This window comes from Falco peregrinus, chromosome 6, assembly GCF_023634155.1.
Source record: "Falco peregrinus isolate bFalPer1 chromosome 6, bFalPer1.pri, whole genome shotgun sequence".
NCBI classification, from domain to species: Eukaryota; Metazoa; Chordata; class Aves; order Falconiformes; family Falconidae; genus Falco; species Falco peregrinus.
Genome location: NC_073726.1, coordinates 11,115,691 through 11,136,119, shown reverse-complemented (window position 1 = coordinate 11,136,119; position 20,429 = coordinate 11,115,691). Strand labels below are relative to the sequence as shown.

Below are 20,429 nucleotides of genomic sequence, written 5' to 3'. Positions count from 1 at the left end.
CAGTAACATTTTTGATAAGGCAAATCCATTATTAACAGTCCACACAGAGGAGATACCCTTCATCTCCAGTATGCATCCAATCTATATTTATAAAAGTAATGATATCGTTGTGAAAGCAAAAGCTAATGAAAAATGGAAAGGAAGAAATGAACTAGAGGTAAAGAATCTGTCTCTCTTTTCTGCTGTCTTTCATCTATAACATGAAACTGAGGGTTCACATCAGTTTAAATCATGAAATAATAAATGAGGTAGGAGCAATGGAAAACCTGAATCAGACCTGTGATTATTTCTGTACTACCCATTATTGCCAGTTTGAGAAGCAGTGTTTATACTCTGCAACTGGTTAGAGTCTAAAACTTTCATGGTCTTATATTGTTGTCCCTATTTCTATCTAGCGGTAGGTATCTACAGTGATGATGTTAACCTTCCTGTGCTTCAAAGCTTGGGCCTGCAAAGGAACTGTGGCTTCGCCAATATTTAAAGCATTTCTTTTTCTGTAACTGTCTTTAAAGCTAGAGATTCTTGTAGTTCCTGAGGGGGCACATGCTAGGAGTATGCCTGCTCCTGAGACACATGATACTAGTGAGAGCTGAGAATGCAAACTCTGTGATGTCAAACCAATACTTACTAAAGTGAAGTGCTGGGAAGTAGAATTTTCCAAGTAAACATATCTCCTCACTAATGCAATTTTCTGACATTGTGATTAATCCCATAAAGCCCAAAATGTTATTTTTAAGATCCTGTTTCTTCAGAAACATGTACATATTCAGTGTGAAGAAGAAATGCCGAGCATTTATTTCATATATTCAGAATCCCATTCATTGAACTGGAGATTTACGTTTTAAGTCCTTTATGTATATTTTCCATTGATTGAAAACGGTATCTTCCGTTTTCCATAAATTGTATATTACCTTCAGCCAGTACAGCTACATGGTAGTAAACAGCAGTACTCATAATGAAGGTTTGCAGCCCAGCAGACTCGCACGTCGTAGTGTGTGAGCACGCTGAGAAACCCCTCTCCGGGGGAGTTGCTGGGAGGACCCCAGCCCACTCAGTTTCACAGCTTGTCTTCAGCCCTTCTCACTCTTTCCGCTTGCATGGGATACTGACACACAGAGAGCTGTCTGACAGATGCTTTTTTTTTCAGTATTTTTACAAAAGACAGAAGCGCAGTAACACCTTGTGGGCCAGATCGTCTAAAGACAGCAGTGGGTGTAAGTGGAGGCCAAAAGAATTGGACTCTTGATTGCAGGGATGGAATCATTGGAATTAAGGATAAGGAACAGAGTTAGGTGTGAACGTTTCCTAGAAAGAAAGGGTAGGAAGGTTTTCTTTGGACTTCCTGCCTTGGGCAAGAGTAGTAAAAGGTATGATATAGGCGGTCTTCCATTAACTTGTAATCTGCTTTCTTTCAGGCTCATTTTCATTCATTGTGGCTTGTCAGTTACTTTTTCAGAGCTGACAGCTTTGACAAACATTGCTTCCTCTGTGCACTCTTCAAGATATGTTGTGCACATTTTTGTTCTCCTTAGATTTCCAAAGCACAGTTTGGGGGAATTCATTTTCAAAGCTCAGTTTCAACAGTATTTTTCAAAATGGCTGGCACAGCTTTGATTTATGATTTCCATCATAACACCTACAGTAAAACAATCTGCTGTTGTTTAAAAACACATGGTTTCTTCAATTTTACTTTGGTTTTTTGCAAGTCATGTAAACTGCAGCAGTTTCACCACCTGCTGCCTACACTGGATGCATTTACATTAACACTTTAGTTCAGATGGGGAGTGGACTTCTGAAGCAAAGCTCCTGGCTGCACCCCACTTGCCAAGCTTTGGTTCACAGGGTAGAGTTGTCTCATGGTCCGTGATGTGGATTCATCTCAACTGATATGCAACAGGAGATATGCTGCAGGAACATACCTAATGCACTTCAGCAGCCGATGAACATTCAGCCCACAGGACCGGACAGAGCTAGGCTGAGATAAAAACTTCTGAAAGACATATGGTGTAGACATCTGGTCCTCAGCCCCAACTGCTTCACTCTGTAAATCCACTCCTATTACTCTGCACTACTTGCTAATGTGGACACAACCATTATCTACTCTAATATATGCAGAATTTATGCATAAACATGTATTTTGCTGCTCAAATATAATGTGGATCATCATGACTGAACTCCAGTTCCTTCTGAAATTCCCAATGTTCCTGCCCCAGACCGGAGCATGCCATTGCTTTCCTGTACGTTTCATTCCATAGCTCTTGATCAATGCTACAACTTCTCAGTAGTTACGCCAGTGTGATTTTTCTCTTGACTTTCAAAATGTACACAGATCGTATTCCTAGTTACTGAGCTCGGTGTCATTTTTACCTTAGAAAGAGAGCTTCCACATTGCCTGTGTTTCTCAGTGCTGAAATCACTGGTACTTCTGCAGCTGTAAACAGTAATAGCAATGGTGTCCTTTGCTTATGGAACTTTTTCAACTACAGCAGCTGCTGGACCACAAAGAAGAAAACTGATTACAAGTTGTCAAATACCTATTCAAATTTGCCAGTAGGAGCATTGACTTGGAGCATTCAGTTAATCTGTCGTAGCTGGAAGTCTTACCTCTTGTCCTCCACAACCATGAAATACTTTTCATTTATCCTTGGATGATTTCAAGCTAGCATTCCTACAGATAGGATAGATATTTTTCTTTGTGTTGACGAGAGAGTAGATGAAACAGTATTTGCATACATAATATAGATAGAGCAGCTTCTTACCATGACTATTGGTGAGTGTGTGGCAATATGTAATTGCATGGGAATCACTGTTCTAAAACTTCCTTTGGGGCATAACGATTCATAGATGCTGTAAGATTTCAGCAAGGTGTAAACAATGAAGTTCTTCATGAAAGGAGAATATTTTTATTATAATCACTTGCTTGGCTGAATTGCCTTTGTTTCTACACAGAAAAAAAGGCAGAACATTATCAGATCTTTCTAGCAAGCTCATATCATGGGTTTGAGGCCTTTCTGGCGAACAGGAAATAATGTTCTTCATCTCACCTTCTCATTTCCCTCATTTCTTTTTGGCAATACTTAACAAAAAGTTTCACATCCAAACTGAAAGAAGAAAATTCCTTTGTTGGGCCACAACATCGCCATACCAGCATCCTACGTAACTCCGCGTGCCCTGGCTCAGGATGTTGTGACAGATTAGTGTTGGCACAACACCATCTTCTGGGATGAGCTAAGATTACTATTGTTATCATTAGCTTCATGCTAGAAATTTGTTATATTATACACTGAGGCACAGATAATGACTACCAAGTCAAAGAATTTACATTCTACATAATAAAACCACAAAATATGTAACTATGGAAGTTGGAAGGAGATTAACGTTTTCTCTTATTTTAATGTATTTGTTTTTATTGAACGTGATAGTAGGAATTTAAAGGGAAGATGCAAAATGGGATAATGACATTTTTCAAAAGAAACATGAAAGAAAATACCCAAGAGTACACTGGTGGGAGAGAAAAAAAGTAGTTTTCAGTCAGTTCAGATGTTAGTGGTAGGAAGAGTAGAATAATGGAAATGCATGTTGGGAAAAGATTTGTGATGGTGTGATGAAGGAGAGACTGCAGGTGAACAAGGGGAGTGGGTATGTCAGTAGAAAGAAAAAGATTTCTACTGTCCTGGGGCAACAGAAGGAGCCTGGGGAGGCCTTGGGCAGTGGCAAAGGGAAGGAGCAAAAGAAACAGAGCACAGAGCAGGGAGCACAGTCTGACTCTGAGGGATGACCATGGGCAGCCAAAATGGCCCAAACTGGCAGAGGCTTTCAAAGAGCCAGGGAGGGCTCTAAAAAGCTTGCTACAGCTTGGAAAATCACCAAGCTGGCCGAAAGCAGACCTGAAAACAAGGGCCTGTCTGCAAGGATGCACAGGGCAAGCTGAGAATTGTTATTTCTGTCCTATCTGACCTTGCTTGGAGCCTTTTCTGTTTAAAAGTTTATTCTAATCTATATTTAAATAAAATTGTCTTGCTTGATTTTAAAAGCCTTCAATATTTGTTATGATCATCTCCAAGTTTTGGTTGACTTGGGCTCAGAATTTCTTAAGGGAAGCTTTTGAGAGAGAAGGTGAAATATTAGCCACACTTTTCTTCTGAAAAGCACATTAGAAATCAGGACATTGCATTCTTTGCCCAGGTGATAAACTATAACTAACTGACAACTAACGTCCAGGGCAAGTGTGACTTGAGGAGCAGCTGGAAGCTTACCCCATGTGCCATTCCCAAGGGGACCGCTGTTTGCTCAGCACAGAGCTGTAATCCCCACCTGCGGGATATTCAGATTCATAACCCTGTGACGTAAGCTCGTTTTGGTTTGCTCGGCATTGTGCCTAACAGCTTCTTCTGTTGCTGTTTGCAAGAGGTAAATGAGTTTACATCCCATCTGACCTGCAGTAATTCTGATGCGGCAAGTTGATATTGGTAACTTGCTTGACTTGATACTTGTTGAATAATTTAGCTCAGGTTTGTTTCTAGGCAGCTGGCTGTCCAGATGAGCATCTTGTATTACTGCCTATTGTCATGGTTACGGGACTGGCTGCATCTCCTCCCCACTCTGAGTTTTCTGAGTGCAACATGAAGGCTGTCCTTGCCTGGGGTACGATATAGCAAATCTTCTCCCGACAGACTTGGATGTAGCGCAGCAGCCTGTAAATGAGCACTGGCTCATTTCAGCATGTCTAATAAAATTCAGATGTGTGCATCGGAAGCACTGATATTAGCTCTTAACTACTAGTAAGTGGGAAGCTAACTGAAGCAATTATATTTTCTTAAGTCTGTGCAGTTATCTCTTGGTTTTAATTAGTCCTTTGAAGTGTTAGCAGAATTCTCTGTCAGAAAAAAATGTTTATATGTAAACTTGTAAACATACACAAAATATTGTATTATTTATATTACTATGTTATATAAAAAAAAGATTCTCGGAGCAGCTGCTAACCCCTCACAGTGATCTGTAGAGTACTTGAGCGTTTCTTATGGAAGATAATCAAGTCTTTGGAGAGGCACGTGCCGTCTGTGTCCATGTTGTCTGTGTCTGAACTGGCCATAGTGAAAAGTCGCGCAGCCCTTGTGCCCCTTGGACGTGTCCTGCTGCAGCACAGAACCTCCTGGCCAGGCTCGCCCAGCAGCTGCGAAGGACAATGGCTGGAGTGTGTGTGCATGGCCCTCCATGGGCAAAGCCAGGCTCTCCAGCCAGAGCACCACTAACCTTTTTCCTTTTTCAGACTAGAATCACTTAACCTTCTTCCCTCTGTGTAAGGATTTTTAAAAGATTGTCCTGCTTTTATTTATTTCAAAATCTTATTGGATGTCTGACTTCATTGGGCAGAAGAAATGTTAGTGACGTGCATATGATTAAAAGTGTTATTTGGAAAGGATAATTTTGCAGTAATTCCCAATTTCTTTAACCTGAAAGCTTTCCCGCCACCCCTGTTTTATTTATTATATCTGTATATTGTGTGTGAGTGGTTTTTTGTTGGTTTTGGCTTTCCCTAGAGATTCATAAACATGTCTGCATAGTGTCTAAAATGGTCAAAAAGTGACTTAACTGTTGAAGGTAGGATGCAGTGGTAGGTGTGCAAAGTATTGCTACAGATGAGCCTAAAAGAAGGACAGGTGCTGTGATCACAGATTGCAAACTGTGTTTTAACTTTCCCACATTAAAAAATATGTGGATGTCAGATTAGGTTTTAAATGTATTTATCCCAAATGTTTTGATTTCTAGGAACCTTGAACCAAAAGAACTGGGGAAAGAAATATTCAGCCTGTAATGGTGCCAAACAATCTCCTATTAATATAGATGAAGATCTTACACAAGTAAATGTGAATCTAAAGAAGCTTAAATTCCATGGATGGGAAAAGGAAACTTTGGAAGATACTTTCATTCGCAACACTGGCAAAACAGGTAAAAAATCAAATTTCATGTTTGGAGTTAAATGACGTCAGAAAAGTAATATAAGGAAGACAATCAACTAAGGACTTTTAATGAAACATTTTCATTTCACTGTTCCTTAGCTGGTGCATTCTGAATTTTTCCATTAAATAAAAAAAAACGGGTGATGACAATAGCCAAGCATAATAGAGAAATCACACAAATAAAAATTATGTGCACAGACAGATATATCCAAAGCAATGGCCTTGTTACTGTCGTCCCATCATGTGGACTTCAGTGAACCTAAACAGTGATTTAGCATTTGCTATGAAATAATTATAATCATAATACATATCTAGAATCTGTAATAAGTATACAAAAATGATTTTTTTAAAAAATATGAATAAATTACCTACTTATCTGGAAGCACTTCATGGATGAGTTGTGGTTTCAAAAAACTCAGGATGAGATTCATCTCACGTACAGATAGACACCTGTAAGGTAGGCACTTGTGTCTGAATTACTCACTTAGATGACTTCATACAGTCAAAGAGAAATAGGTGCTTTTATGGTCCGATTTGTCTTACCTGTCTTAGAAATGTATTTTAGAAAGTGATTTATGCCTACAAGTGCCTATTTCTCCCAGCTATAAAAAAAGCTTATGGGGGCATTTACATTGTCAGACGTATCTTTTTGCAACCACTTACAAATTCAGAATAGCAGTAACTAAAAGGTGCTTGCTGCAAGTACTGTTTTTGTTTTGGGCATAGGTGTGGAGGAGGTCTTTGACCTTCTACCAATTTCAGTGGACCGCTAGGCCAGCCTTTTTATTTATTCGATTTTATATATTTTTTTTTATTTTAGTGTCATTGTTCCTGATTTCTGTTCATGTACTTCCTACATAGTACTCCACAAATCACTTCCCTCTTGCCCTACTAGCTAAATAGTGCATTTGTCTTTTCAATAGATCCCTGAGGAAATGTTCTTTAAAGTCTGTAAAAGTGAACTGAGATCTTCCTCATCTACAGCAATTCAGATATTATAACAGGAACTGCTAATTTTACCTGCAGTTAAAATTGTCTTCAAGGTTTTGAGGAAAGGAAGGTAGTGAAACTGAACTCCATTTAGTGCTGTTATAGCAAGAGGTCAAACAATTCACAGTCACTGGAGGTAGGAAAGCCACATGTGGGGCTTTGTTCTGTTCCACCCTGCTCATTCCCTCCAGAAGACAAATGCTCGGTCCTGTCTGCAGCTTGTGTACAGCTATGTCCAGCTGAAGACCTGTCATCACCTTCTCACATAGGAGACTGCTCCACAGCTAAGGGGTCTCACAGACAGGACAGTCCTCCTAAGAACTGGCTAAAAATGTCTTCTCTTGTGTTGCTTCATGATTTGTATCTAGAATTATGATAATAATGAGGCTAGCGAGGGGGAGGTATTTTCCTCTTTGTTAACAGCACAGGTGGTTTCAGGAAGCTATGTATTTCTTTAATTTCTTTTCTTAGACCATCAGATTGGTGGCTAAACCAGTTTTCTGAGCTTTTTAGCATAGTTCTGTGCCTAGTTTCAGGTATCAGGAGACCAATGTAATAGTGCACTTCATTGGATGACTGAATTGCAGCATGAAATGGAACATATTTTTCCATGCTAATAGTGAATTACCACACTTCTTACTTAGTTTAAATAACCAATTTCCTGTCAAAGTGCTTATGAAATACAGGGAAATAAGCATATCATATTTACCTTTTAGCACCTAATACCACAATATAAGTCATAGGTGCCTTGGCTTGCCTTTATATTGACACTCCTTTTTTTTTCCCCCCTCTCTTCCTTTGTTTAGTGGAAATTAACCTGACAAATGATTATTATGTAAGTGGAGGTGGGTTAGACACCGTATTCAAAGCAAGCAAGATCACTTTTCACTGGGGAAAATGCAACGTGTCATCAGATGGATCGGAGCATAGTTTAGAAGGACAAAAATTTCCTCTTGAGGTAAAGTACAGAATAGATTTTGACAATTTGACATTCTGCAATAAGTAATACTTATGCTAAATACCTTTGTTTATCACTTGATTAAGGTCTATTTGCAACTATATTAAGTCACTTAAGTCCAAATTAGTAATATTTAAATGATGGATTTTAGAAGGGCAGCATAAGGCATTTTTCCGTGGCATGTTGAGAACGTTTAAACTGTGCATTTTCACACGTCTTCTAAGGTGACATTAGAAGTTGGTTCTGCTAATCTGACAAAGTTCAAGCTCCCACTAACAGTTAAGCTCCTATGAGTTTGGCCCATCATATTCCATGGCAGTCGGTTGTTTAAAGTATAAATGAACTTTTCAAAGCTGGGGCTTTGCTGAGGGCCCATGAGACTTCTGGACTTTACCAAGATAAAATGCAGCCCATGTTGCTGGGCTGGAAAGAGCTGGCAGTGGCATGCCAGGAGTCACCTCATGAGAGCAGGTCCTGGGTGCATCTGCACTCACAGGCAGTCGGGCCAGCATACCCCTGGCTGGTTTGGCAGAATAAGAGAATAAATAACAAGGGAATAAACCCAAGCTTGTCAGAGATGAGCTGTGGGGCGACATGCCAGTGTTTTCAGGCAATATGCATAGCACAACTGACATGCATCTGTGCCAATGCCCAAAGCATGGGCAACAAACAGGAGGAGCTAGAAGCCATCGTGCAGCAGGAAAACTACGACATAATTGCCATCACGGAAACATGGTGGGGTAACTGGCATGACTGCAGTGCTGCAATGGATGGCTACAAATGCTTCAGAAGGGACAGACAAGGAAGGAGAGGTAGTGGAGTAGCTTCGTATGTCAGGGAGTGTTTCAGCTACCTAAAGCTTAGTGATGGTGACAATAGGGTTGAGGGTTTATGAGTAAGAATCAGGAGGAAGGCCAACAAGGTGGATATCCTGGTGGGAGCCTGTCACAGACCACCCAACCAGGATGAAGAGACAGATGGAACATTCTACAAGCAACTGACAGAAGTCTCACAATCGCTAGCCCTTGTTTTTGTGGTGGGGGACTTCCACCTACCAGATGTCTGCTGGAAATACAACACAGTGGATAGAAAACAATCTAGGAGGTTCCTGGAGTGTGCGGAAGATACCTGCCTGACACAGCTCGTCAGTGAGCCAACCAGGGGAAATGCTCTGCTAGACCTGGTGTTTGCAAACAGAGAAGGGACTGGTGGGTGATGTGATGGTCAAAGGACATCATGAGCATAGTGATCATGAGATGGTAGAGTTTTTGATTCTTGGAGAAATAAGGAGGACGGTCAGAAGAACCACTACCCTGGACTTCCAGAGGGCCGACTTTGGCCTGTTTAAGAGCCTGGTTGACAAGAGTCCCTTGGGAGATAGTTGTGAAGAGCCAAGGAGTCCAGGAAGGCTGGACATTCTTCAAGAAGGAAGTCTTAAAGGCACAGGATCAAACCATCCCCATGTGCCGAAAGATGAACTGGCAGGGAAGACCAGCCTGGCTGAACAGAGAGCTCTGGCTGGAACTTGGGGAAAAAAGGAGAATTTAGCACCTTTGGAAGAAGGGGCAGGCAACTCTGGAGGATTATAAGGATGTCGCGAGGTTATGCACAGTGAAGATAGAGAGGCAGAAGCCAAACTAGAACTCAGGCTGTCTACTGCCATAAAAGATAACAAAAAATGGTTTTACAAATATGTTGGAAACAAAAGAAGGGCCAAGGATAATCTGCATCCTTTGTTGGATGCAGTGTGGAACATTGCCGCAAAGGATGAGGAAAACGCTGAGGTATTTAATGCTTTCTTTGCCTCAGTCTTTAATACTAAGACCAGTTACCCTCTGGTACCATCTGAGGATCCAGGGAACTACAGGCCTGTCAGCCTCACCTTGGTGCTGGGGAAGGTCATGGAGCAGGTCATCCTGAGCACCATCATGCGGCACGTGCAGGACAACTGGGGGATCAGGCCCAGCCAGCATGGTGTTATGAAAGGCAGGTCCTGCTTGACAAACCTGATCTCCTGTGACAAGGTGATCTGCCTAGTGGATGAGGGAAAGGCTGTGGAGGTTGCCTACCTGGACCTTAGTAAAGCCTTTGACACCATCTCCCACAGCATTCTCATGGAGAAACTGGGTGCTCATGGCTTGGATGGATGTACTCTGATGTACTCTGCACTGGGTAAAAAGCTGGCTGGATGGCCAAGTCTGAAGAGTGGTACTGCATAGAGTTACATCCAGCTGTCGCCCGGTCTCAAATGGTGTTCCCCAGGGCGCAGTATTGGGAACACTTCTGTTTAATGTCTTTATTGACAATCTGGATGAGGGGATCGAGTGCATCCTCAGTAAGTTTGCAGGCAACACCAAGTTAGGGAGGAATGTCTATCTGCTGGAGGGCAGGAAGGCTCTGCAGAGGGATCTGGACAGGCTGGACTGACAGACTGAGGCCAACTGTATGAGGTTCAACAGGGCTCAGTGCCGGGTCCTGCACCTGGGTCACAACAACCCCACGCAGCGCTACAGGCTTGGGGAAGAGCATCTGGAAAGCTGCCTGGAGGAAGAGGACCTGGGGGTGCTGGTTAATGGCTGGCTGAACGTGAGCCAGCAGTGTGCCCAGGTGGCCAAGAAGGCCAACAGCATCCTGGCTTGTATCAGAGATAGTGTGGCCAGCAGGACAGGGGAAGTGACCATCCCCCAGTGCTCAGCACTGGTGAGGCTGCACCTCAAATACTGTGTCCCATTTTGGGCCCCTCACTGCAAGAGGGACGTTGAGGTGCTGCAGCGTGTCCAGAGACAGGCAACAAAGCTGGTGAAAAATCTGGAGCACAAGTCTTATGAGGAGTGGCTGAGTGAACTGGGGTGGTTTAGTCTGGAGGATAGGAGTCTCACGGGGGATCTTATTGCTGTCTGCAACTACCTGAAGGGGAAGCAGGTGGGGGTAAGTCTCTTCTCACAGATAACTAGTGACAGGACAAGAGGAAGCAGCCTCAAGTTGATCCAGGGTAGGTTTAGATTGGATATTAGGAAAAATTTCTTCACTGAAAGGGTGTTGAAGCATTGGAACAGGCTGCCCAGGGATGTGGTGGAATCAACATCCCTGAAGGTGTCTAAAAAAATGCATAGATGTGGTGCTTAGAGATATGGTTTAGTGATGGACTTGGCAGTGTTAGATTAATAGTTGGACTTGATGGTCTCAAAGGTCTTTTCCAGTCCAAACGATTCTTGCAACAGTGTGGAGGTGGGCTGGAGGACAGGGGCAGCTCTCACTGAGACCCACAGTGGCACCCAGCATAATGTTGTCATCATTTGCCTGTTAAAAAGATGTAGTTGTGGCAGTCAGCTGTGCTGCTTCTCACGCTAAGAACTTTGGACTTCTATGTCAGAGCAAAGCAATAGAGCCAAAGTTGTCTCTTTGGAAAGCTGTGAGCCAGGAGTTTTCCCTGGGCAGCGTCATTTCCTTTACCTCATTAGCTGTTTAAAAATTCCTGCTCACGCTCCACCTGTCCTACCAAGGCATCAAAGAGAACATTCTCTTCTATCATCATCACATGAAAAGCTAATAGAGCAGGACACTCCCCCATTCATGTCGGTGACCGGGCACTGGAGTAGACTTCCAAGTGCATCTGGAGGAAGAGAGGAAGGTGTGCAACAAACTCAGTGCCCATGACAGCAGTCAAATATGGGCACAAAATACCTGATAATCTTTATTGCCAATGCTTCTCTACATTTACTGCAAGGCAGATGCAGTAGGGACATCTTGCCTCATTATCCATGTTTTACCAGTGATTTCAAGATTCATCTCACCTGAGTACTCCAGGTTAGATGTCTAGTATGAACAAGTTATCTTGGCTTACCGTATTATCCATGCAGAGCATTGTGCTGCTTGAAAGGATAACTCCTGCATATCTAGTGGTTTTCCAGGAGACGTCATTTTTAGACAGCTAATAGCTGATGAATTCCGTCTTATATCTTCAGATAATGCATGTGAGATAGATAAAAAGTCTCTATATTTGTAATGAAATTTTTTGCCTGGGCATTTTTTCTCAAAATGGGGATATAAATAACTTTATTGATTATGTTATTTAAATTTTTCTATGTATAATATTTGAATGTATTTTTATTTGCAGATGCAAATCTACTGCTATGATGCAGATCAGTTTACAAATTTCGAAGAAGCAATTAAAGGAAATGGAAAGTTAAGAGCTTTATCAATTTTGTTTGAGGTAAACAAAGTATATCTTTATGTCATTAAACAAGCTTTGAAACACGGCAGATGTTCAAACTGAATTTAACTGGTTCCAATGTGTGATCACCGAGTTAAAAATTTGCATATATCTTTCTAATTTATTCTTACAGAAGAGCAAATGAGCAAAATACGTTTGCTGTGCTTTAAGTCATCTATAATTTTGGTGGTAAACTGCAACTTTCAATCTTTTTTCATGTTAAAAAATGTACTGTTAAAAAATGCAATTTCTTTTTGACAGATTGGACTAGAAGATAATCCGGATTATAATCCAATCATTAATGGAGTAGATAGTGTTAGTCGTTTCGGTAAGTCTGCCTCTGTGTTTTATTGATTAGTAATTAGACTAAATTCCGTTTCACTGTAAGTATGGGATGTGCTGTTCTCTAGAGCTCAGCCATGTCTTTTTTGTAAGAAACATCAAAAATCAGCTGGATAGACTGAAGAGCTGGGCAGTCACCAACCATATGAAATTTAACATGAGCAAGTGCCTGATTCTGCACTTGGGACTGGGTAGTCCTGGTTATACGTACAAACTGGGGGATGAGAGGCTAGAAAGCGCCCCCGTGGAAAGAGATCTGGGGGGGCTGGGTTGATGGCAAGTTGAATATGAGTCAACAGTGTGCCAGGCAGCCAAAAGGGCCAACCACGTCCCGGGGCGCATCAAGCACAGCATAGCTAGCCAGACAAGGCAGGTGACTGTCCCACTCTACACTGCAGTGGTGTGGCCCCACCTGGAGTACGGTGTGCAGTTTTGGGTGCCTCAGTATAAGAGGGATGTCAGACTATTAAAGTGTGCCCAGAGGATGGTGACCAAGGTGGTGAAAAGTCTTGAAGGCAAGATTTATGAGGAGCAGCTGAGGTCACTTGGTTTGTTCAGCTTGGAGAATAGAGGGCTAAGGGGTGACCTCATTACAGTCTGCAGCTTCCTCAAGGAGGGTAGTGGACAAGGAGGCGCTGATCTCCTCTCTTTGGTGGCCAGACAGAACATGACGAAATGGAATGAAGCTGCATCAGGGGAAGGTCAGTTGGATACTGAGAATATTCTTCACTGGGAGGGTGGTCGATCACTGGAACAGGCTCCCCAGGGAGGTGGTCATGGCACCAAACCTGCCGGAGTTCAGGGAGCGTTTGGACAATACTTCTAGTCATATGATTTTAGGTAGTCCTGCGAGGAGCAGGGAGTCGGACTCGATGACCCTGATGGGTCCATTCCAACCTGAGATAGGCTGTGATTCTAGGAGTTATTTACCCCAAGACTGAATACTTGTAAGAACAGCAGTAAGTGTAAATGAATAAATAAAACCATCATGAGGAATTCACAATTCTTTAAATGCTAAATTGAGAGAAATGTTTCATTTATTCTGTGAGTTTTCTTAATCATGCATTTCTGGATTTTGTGGTTGGAGGCCAAATAATCCTGTTACAGCCATCGAAGATATGTCTTGTAAGTGTGAGACCATATGAATATCAGTATTGAGTAAACTCAGAGGAGATGGATTCTTTTTTTGTTAGCTCCTGTGTAAATCTGAAATAATCCAATTATATTATATTTGTACTAGCATTATTCAAACCAAATGTTGACACTTTGGTATTTTAGAATTCCTCGTGGTTTCCTGTCAGAGCACATGGAGTTCAGGGTGGTACACGAGGAGATCTGAGCTCTAACTCGATTTCACAGTGGCTTTGCACAAGAATAAACATGAATGAGTACTGTCTTGAACAGGGATATTTTCTTACATCCTGGCCGTGCCCTTAAGTAAATGGTTAATTTTGTCTCAGTTTTCCTTTATGTAATGGTGCTTGAGCTTTGCAAAGGCCGTTGAGATCAATACATTGAAAATGTAAAAAGCTATTAGTCCACTATTTTAAAAGCTTTCAAAAGCATGACACTGAAGTCAAGATTGTTTCTCTCTAGAAAACAAACACCATTCAACAAATATAAAAGGGAGCAACTTTCATAAATTACAGAGGGGTGAGAAAGAGAAAGCAGTTAAGATTCATTATCTTTGTGTGCCATCTCTCTATGAAACACAAAGGAGAACAAGTAATACATCAAGGCAGATACTTGTCCTACAGCCTTGGAAGGAGCTGTAAAACTATCAGCAGCAAGATTCAAGATACAGCCACTACATGGCACTTCAACAATGAACAGAATATCATTTTCTTGAATAAATGCAAATAAGCTCTGAAAATTCAGGTCATGACTAAATCAAGTTGTTCCTCCTGAAGAAAAGTGAATAGCACACAATCTGTCCTTGTCTACCATGTACATGATCTGTCCTTGTCAGTCATATCTGTATTGTACTTATTTTAATCCCAGTTGCTGAGTTCTCAAGCTCTGCAGGCAAGCAGTCTTATTCCTTCCAGACAAACTCTGTATTTCTCATCATTCTTTGTAGGTGTTTCACTTTAGAATCTAAGCTGTCAATCATCACAATAAAGGACATTTTAAAATCCAAAATTACAAAGTGTATGGCAGGATTCTTACTAAAAATTGAGAAGTTTCATGTCCCCAAGCATCTAGATAAAATGGGCAGGTCATTCATTTTTACTGGAGGAAGAATGTGTTAACTAGACATGTGCCAGATAGCAATGATAGCTTCTGTCTGAAGGCTGGTTAACAGGAGAAATGGAAGGATGGGCTTTGCTTGACACTGCTAAATGTTCTCCTTTCATGGTACATGGATAACAGAGAGGGGAGGAGACAGCTCTTAAACTGTAACTCAGTGGAACAGTCATTATACAGAAGAATAGCATCAGTGGTTTGTAGTAAACTGTTAAATGTTCTTTGCTGTTCTTACCAAATTTTTAAAGAATTCTGAAGACAGAGAGGTCAGAAACCTGTACAGGGCTCAGGAAGTAACATATCTGTAAAACTGCAAGTTAATGCACAGCCTGAAAATGTAGATATTCATAAGTGAATACTTATCAAATAGGGAGAAATTTAAAATCAGTAACTAGACTGAAATAAGTTATGTAAGGATCTACATTATTCCAAGGTGTAAAAAACAAGTATTATTTTGGAAGCACCAGACAGTAAGGCAGACAATTGTCACAAGACTGGTAATCGTCACAGACTGAAAAAGTCTGCCTTAAGAAAGCTGGTACCATTTCTGCCGGTTTCTGCTGCTGGACCCTACTGCCGTGCCAGCACGAACTTAACTCTGTGGGTGGACTCCCAGCAATTCCTCATGCATGTGCCCAGTTGACAAGATACCAGGTAAATTGCTGACCTGAATGATGTGATATTATTTTCACAGGACAATAAACATAGTGGTCATGCTTTTCTGGAGGAAGTCTTTGCACCCTTCTGTGCTTTTTGTAAAGCTGTTGCAGTTTTTCGCTGTATTATCATCATTTGGAAAACCACTGATCTACAGAAATTCTGCTTCTGTGGTCATCAGTAATATAACTCTCAGGTCTAACATGATGACAGTTCCCCAGGCAGTGATTTTCTGCAGAGATCAAGATCCTGCAAGAAACTTAACAACTTAACCCAATTCAGGGAGAGTTTGAAGCTGTGTCATGAGACCAAAACCAAAGATTTAACATATTTTTTCTTTAAAGTTCACATGCGCGACAAAGATTTGGCATCTTGGACGTTTACAAGTAAACTTAGAGGTGAACAAATTCTTGTGAATCAATGTAGTGATTATTTATTACTGGAGTAACTCATTACACTTTCAAAGTAAACAAAGTTGGTTTTGAACAACACTTACTCAAACTGAATAGAAAAGGCTCAGCAATTTATTTGTATGCTAGTCTTCCCAGAGATCAAATTTTGAATGCCCTCAAAATTAGCATATTCCTATAATGGAGAGTGTGATTACTATTTATTCATTGCTTCTGTAGTATTTTAACTATCCGATTCTAATTTATTTTTTTTTCTTTTTCAGGAAAACAGGCTGCCTTAGAACCATTTATTTTGCTGAACCTTTTGCCGAATGCAACAGACAAATACTACACTTATAATGGGTCTTTATCAACTCCTCCCTGCTCTGAAACAGTTGAATGGATTGTGTTTAAAGATACCATAAGTATTTCTGAAAACCAGGTAATTTGTTTAATGTTTTTAAACCAAGCAATTATAAATAATACCAAAGAAAAAACACTTGCCGTGTAGATGGTAAAAGATCGTGGCATTCATTGCCAGCCCAACAAGTTAGTTTTTCTTTTATCTACTTACAAATACTTCTTGCAGCCATTGAATTAGAAAGCCTATATATTACCTGACTGTGTTATCTTTTCCCTTTTTTTAGTTTGGGACTAGATTCTGAGTCAGTTCTTGCCTTAGAAGGGAGTAAGAACACACTTCCTAACTCTGCAGGCTGTCTGGACTTCTAGCCCAGATAAAAAGGAGTGCGAAACAATCTTTCCATATTCCCCCAGCTAAATGGTGGTGCTGGGAAGAGCATAGGTCCAACAGCATAGTGGCTGAGAAATACACATGGAGTAAAACATTAGATACACTGCTGGTAGAGGGGAACGAAAGTTCATGCCACCCAGGAGACCTCAACTGGGAGACTTCACACATCTTTTCCCCAGGGTTTTTGCCTGCAAGCAGAACCTGGTTAATTTGTTATAACTTCTGACTTCTTTTTTTCCTCCCCCTTTCTAGTTAGCTGTGTTCTGTGAAGTCCTTACAATGCAGCAGTCTGGCTATGTTATGCTGATGGACTACCTGCAAAACAACTTTCGAGAGCAGCAATATAAGTTCTTTGGGCAAGTGTTTTCCTCTTACACTGGACAAGAAGAAATTCATGAAGCAGGTATTTACTGAGTAGTCATTCCTCTCTTCACAGGTTGAAAGACAATTTTCACTAAAAGATTCATCCTAGTATGAAGATACTCATTTTAAATTGCGTAGAAGGTAGCATGCTGTATTATTACTCATAAATCTATCACTTCAGAAAAGAACTAGCAATCATAAAACATGTCAGATTAAATGGAGTGGAAAATTAAATGCTTGTCTTGACCAAACGTTCAGTGCAGATCACATCAGTTCAAGCTTTCTTGCACTGCCCTTTCAATGTGTTTCAGACTTAAACAATGCTGCCTTTTGCAGGGCCTGCAAGAGGATTTTGTTTTACAAACCCATTTGGTTCTTTGTTGTGTAATGTGGCTGCTTTTCCAAGAAAGGCTGAAGAGAGGTCACCAAATTAATTTCAGGTAGTCTGCTGAGAAAGTGGTACATGGAAAGGATCACAGAAGCCAGATTCTGTTCCCTCTTTTTCCTAAAACCTCAGGGAAGTTTGTGAAGGTTAAATGACCAAAACAGTACATTAGGTAATGGGAAACAAGATCTAGCGCTAAATATGGAAGTCATTGGTTTCTATATGCACAAGCATGGAGGAATATACAGTAAACATCTAATTTTTGGTCATTACATTGCTACTTGGTGGGGATACCTGTAGATTCTTAAACCTCAGTTGCACTGAGCTGTGCTTAATTAGACACAGACAAATGACTGAAGTATGTGGTGTAGGTGTTCTCCAGATCAGAAAGAAGTGTGGTTTCATTTTAATTCACCTTGGTAGGGTGGATTATTTATTTTCCTACTGGAAGGACCCTGTGTATGAAACTTGCATACAAGCTAAGGTATGTTCATCATTCAGAACTGCAGGAGGACTGGGTCCCCTGCGCAACTACATCACATTCTTTTGCCACAGTGCTGCACAGGGTAGCTTTACTGCTCCATTTCTGTAACCAGTCAGTGACACTTCCGTTGTGCCTGCAGCTTGTTGTGAACTCCTCAGGTGTGTGTCCGGGATGTGAATTTTTTTGCATTGGCCTAAGCCAAGAAATATTGATTTTGGTAGGGTTTCTTTATTTAGGTATGAAGTAGCACTTGAAATTTTGAAGTTTGGAGGAGTATGGAGGTGAGCTGCAGCAATCAAGCAAATTATCACAAATAAATTTCTGTTTCCACATAGACTTACAATGGACATTGTTGATTTGGCCTAACTTAAAAAAAAAGATCATGCTTCCCCAAATCCCTCTGTTTAATTGAGGTCTCTGGAAGCAGGTCACTGCAATACAGACCTCTTTTCTTATGTCCATGTTGTCAGAGGGAAGTGAATCTCCTCAGTCCTTCATACATAGGGGTCAGTCTACAGTGAAGAAATGTTGTAGGCAAAGGACCTTTGAGGACAGAGACAGGGACTTCTGCCACTTGCAATCCACTTGCCTTTCAGGTCGTTGCACTACAGCCATGACCTTGGCCTTGACCCTTCAGCTTAGTCACTGCAATAGAAGGAAGCTACTTTCAGCTGTGCCAGTCCTAATCTAGATTTCCATAGAGACTGACCAGAAGAAAAGCTGGATAATATCGTTTAAGACAGGTCCCTGCTTCCTTCTGTCCACTCCATGTGCTGACACCTGGGGGAGCTTTCCACGTGCTGTCCCAAAGCAGTGTGTGCGTTAAAACTGCATAGGATGTTGCTTCCAACCAGTCCCATTTTTGCACTGTATCAAAGAGAGATTCTGTGAATTTTCTGTCTTTTCTGTGAGTCTGATATCCATACACATAAGGAAACAGTGTCTAGCCTAAAGATACTAGGATACTTTTCTGCACTGTTATTTCATTTAAAATTAGAAGGCTCTTCCTCTTCATGTAATAATAAAATATGTTGTATAAAGCATACAAAATTTCTATGTGCATAGACTTGTATAACACCAAACAAATGGGTTTCAACCTACAGAGGACACAAGTGTCCTGAACTCATGTTACTGTGGCAGCAAACACATGTACTATTTATTCCAAACTAGGTATTTAAAGAAACAAAGCATAGGTTAAAAATTCTGGTTTGGCCATAAACAAGGAGAGACAGAAAGGCATTACTAAAATTTCAAATATTCCTGTATATGTATTTCACATTTCTGTTAATGTTTATGTGCACTATGTGAATGCAACAATATCATGTGCACATATGTATACATATTTATGACCACGCATGTATATATACACACACAAATGCAATTATAGGATTTTTTTAATGTAGAACGTTAGGGGATCGTTTATAGTTACACCTCCATTTTAAGAGAAGGTAAATGAAAAGCCCTAGGAATCATTAAACTTAAATGTCAAGATGTAAAAACTGTACCATTAGTGTCTCAGTCCCCAAGAATAAATAAACATATATTTCATGTTTAATATTGCGAAGTTCTTGCAGTCAACAGAGAAAAAATAATCTTTGAAACCCCTTTAAATGACGCAAGAAGAATGACGAGGGTGGGCCTTACCTAAGTAGATAACTGAAATAATCTTTTTTATTGGGAAACCTAGAATTTTCTCCTATTGAACTGAGTGTAAACTCTCATTAGGTGGTAGGATTAAGTGCTTGATTTATTGCTGTTATTAATACATGGCATTTGTTAAGTAGAGCAAAGTTTCCTTAGAAGGGCTAGAACTCTTTCTATTCAATTGTAAAGTAATTTCAGCAATATATTGTCAGAAACTTTCACATAGTGACAACCTCAACATTCTTGGTGTACAAGCTATGCCCTACTGAGGACAAGGTAGATACTTTGTTCTTCAAGCCGGCCTAGTGATACATATTATTTTCCTATGTGATATGTGTTAATGCATATATGTATGTATGTATTTAAGAAGAAGATTAAAATAGCTAATTCTTACAGCCATACCTGAGGAGTCAACTCTAAAAGCTTTTTGAAATTATAACGCTTTATCCCCACCAACCTCAGCTGGCATGAAAATCCATTTATAATAGAAATCGTTGTTTATTCCTGTAAACCTGGGAACCGCCATGGGAGCTGCCAGGCCCGTTACGTCAGTTCCCACCTGCTCCACGGTTCTAGTAGTGCCCTGTGAGTAAGTACAGGAACAAGATTCTTGTTAATCTTTGTCAATTTAGTAAAGATAAGAAGAACACTGGGTTCTCAAAATTCAAGACTGACACTACATATTGGTAAAAAACACTTGTCAACCTGTTTTCCTGTGAAAAATACAACTGTGTAAAGTTCAGCAGTTATTTTAGTTACATTCTTTTGCAAGACCGGGGTAAGGACTCAAGCCTTTACCGTCTCACGTACCACAAGCAACGTAAATTAGCTATAGCCATTCTCAGAGTCTCTCAAGACATTTCCTTTTGTGCTGGATACATAACGTGCTGGGCGCTGGCAGCAGGGCTGGGGTCGCCTCTGTGAGGGGTGGCTGGTTCCAGCCGGTTCCAGCCCACCCGCCTCAGGGCACCACTGGGCACCACAGCCACGGTGCGTGGGGGAGAACTAAGTTAAGAAAGGGCAAAGCACGGCATGGCAGTGAG

The 20,429-nt window shown here is 40.9% G+C and overlaps 1 protein-coding gene across 5 annotated transcripts in view; it reads left to right on the top strand.

Annotated features, from left to right (window-relative positions):
* Window positions 1–20,429, top strand: part of PTPRZ1 (protein tyrosine phosphatase receptor type Z1) — a 144,932-nt gene that overhangs the window by 69,199 nt on the left and 55,304 nt on the right. For all 5 annotated transcript variants that reach the window (XM_055809026.1, XM_027794004.2, XM_055809025.1 and 2 more), the window contains exons 3-8: window positions 5,770–5,949; window positions 7,757–7,908; window positions 12,026–12,121; window positions 12,383–12,449; window positions 16,041–16,198; window positions 16,763–16,913. In XM_055809026.1, coding sequence (XP_055665001.1) covers window positions 5,770–5,949; window positions 7,757–7,908; window positions 12,026–12,121; window positions 12,383–12,449; window positions 16,041–16,198; window positions 16,763–16,913 — 804 coding nt within the window. The remainder of the gene's footprint in view (window positions 1–5,769; window positions 5,950–7,756; window positions 7,909–12,025; window positions 12,122–12,382; window positions 12,450–16,040; window positions 16,199–16,762; window positions 16,914–20,429) is intronic.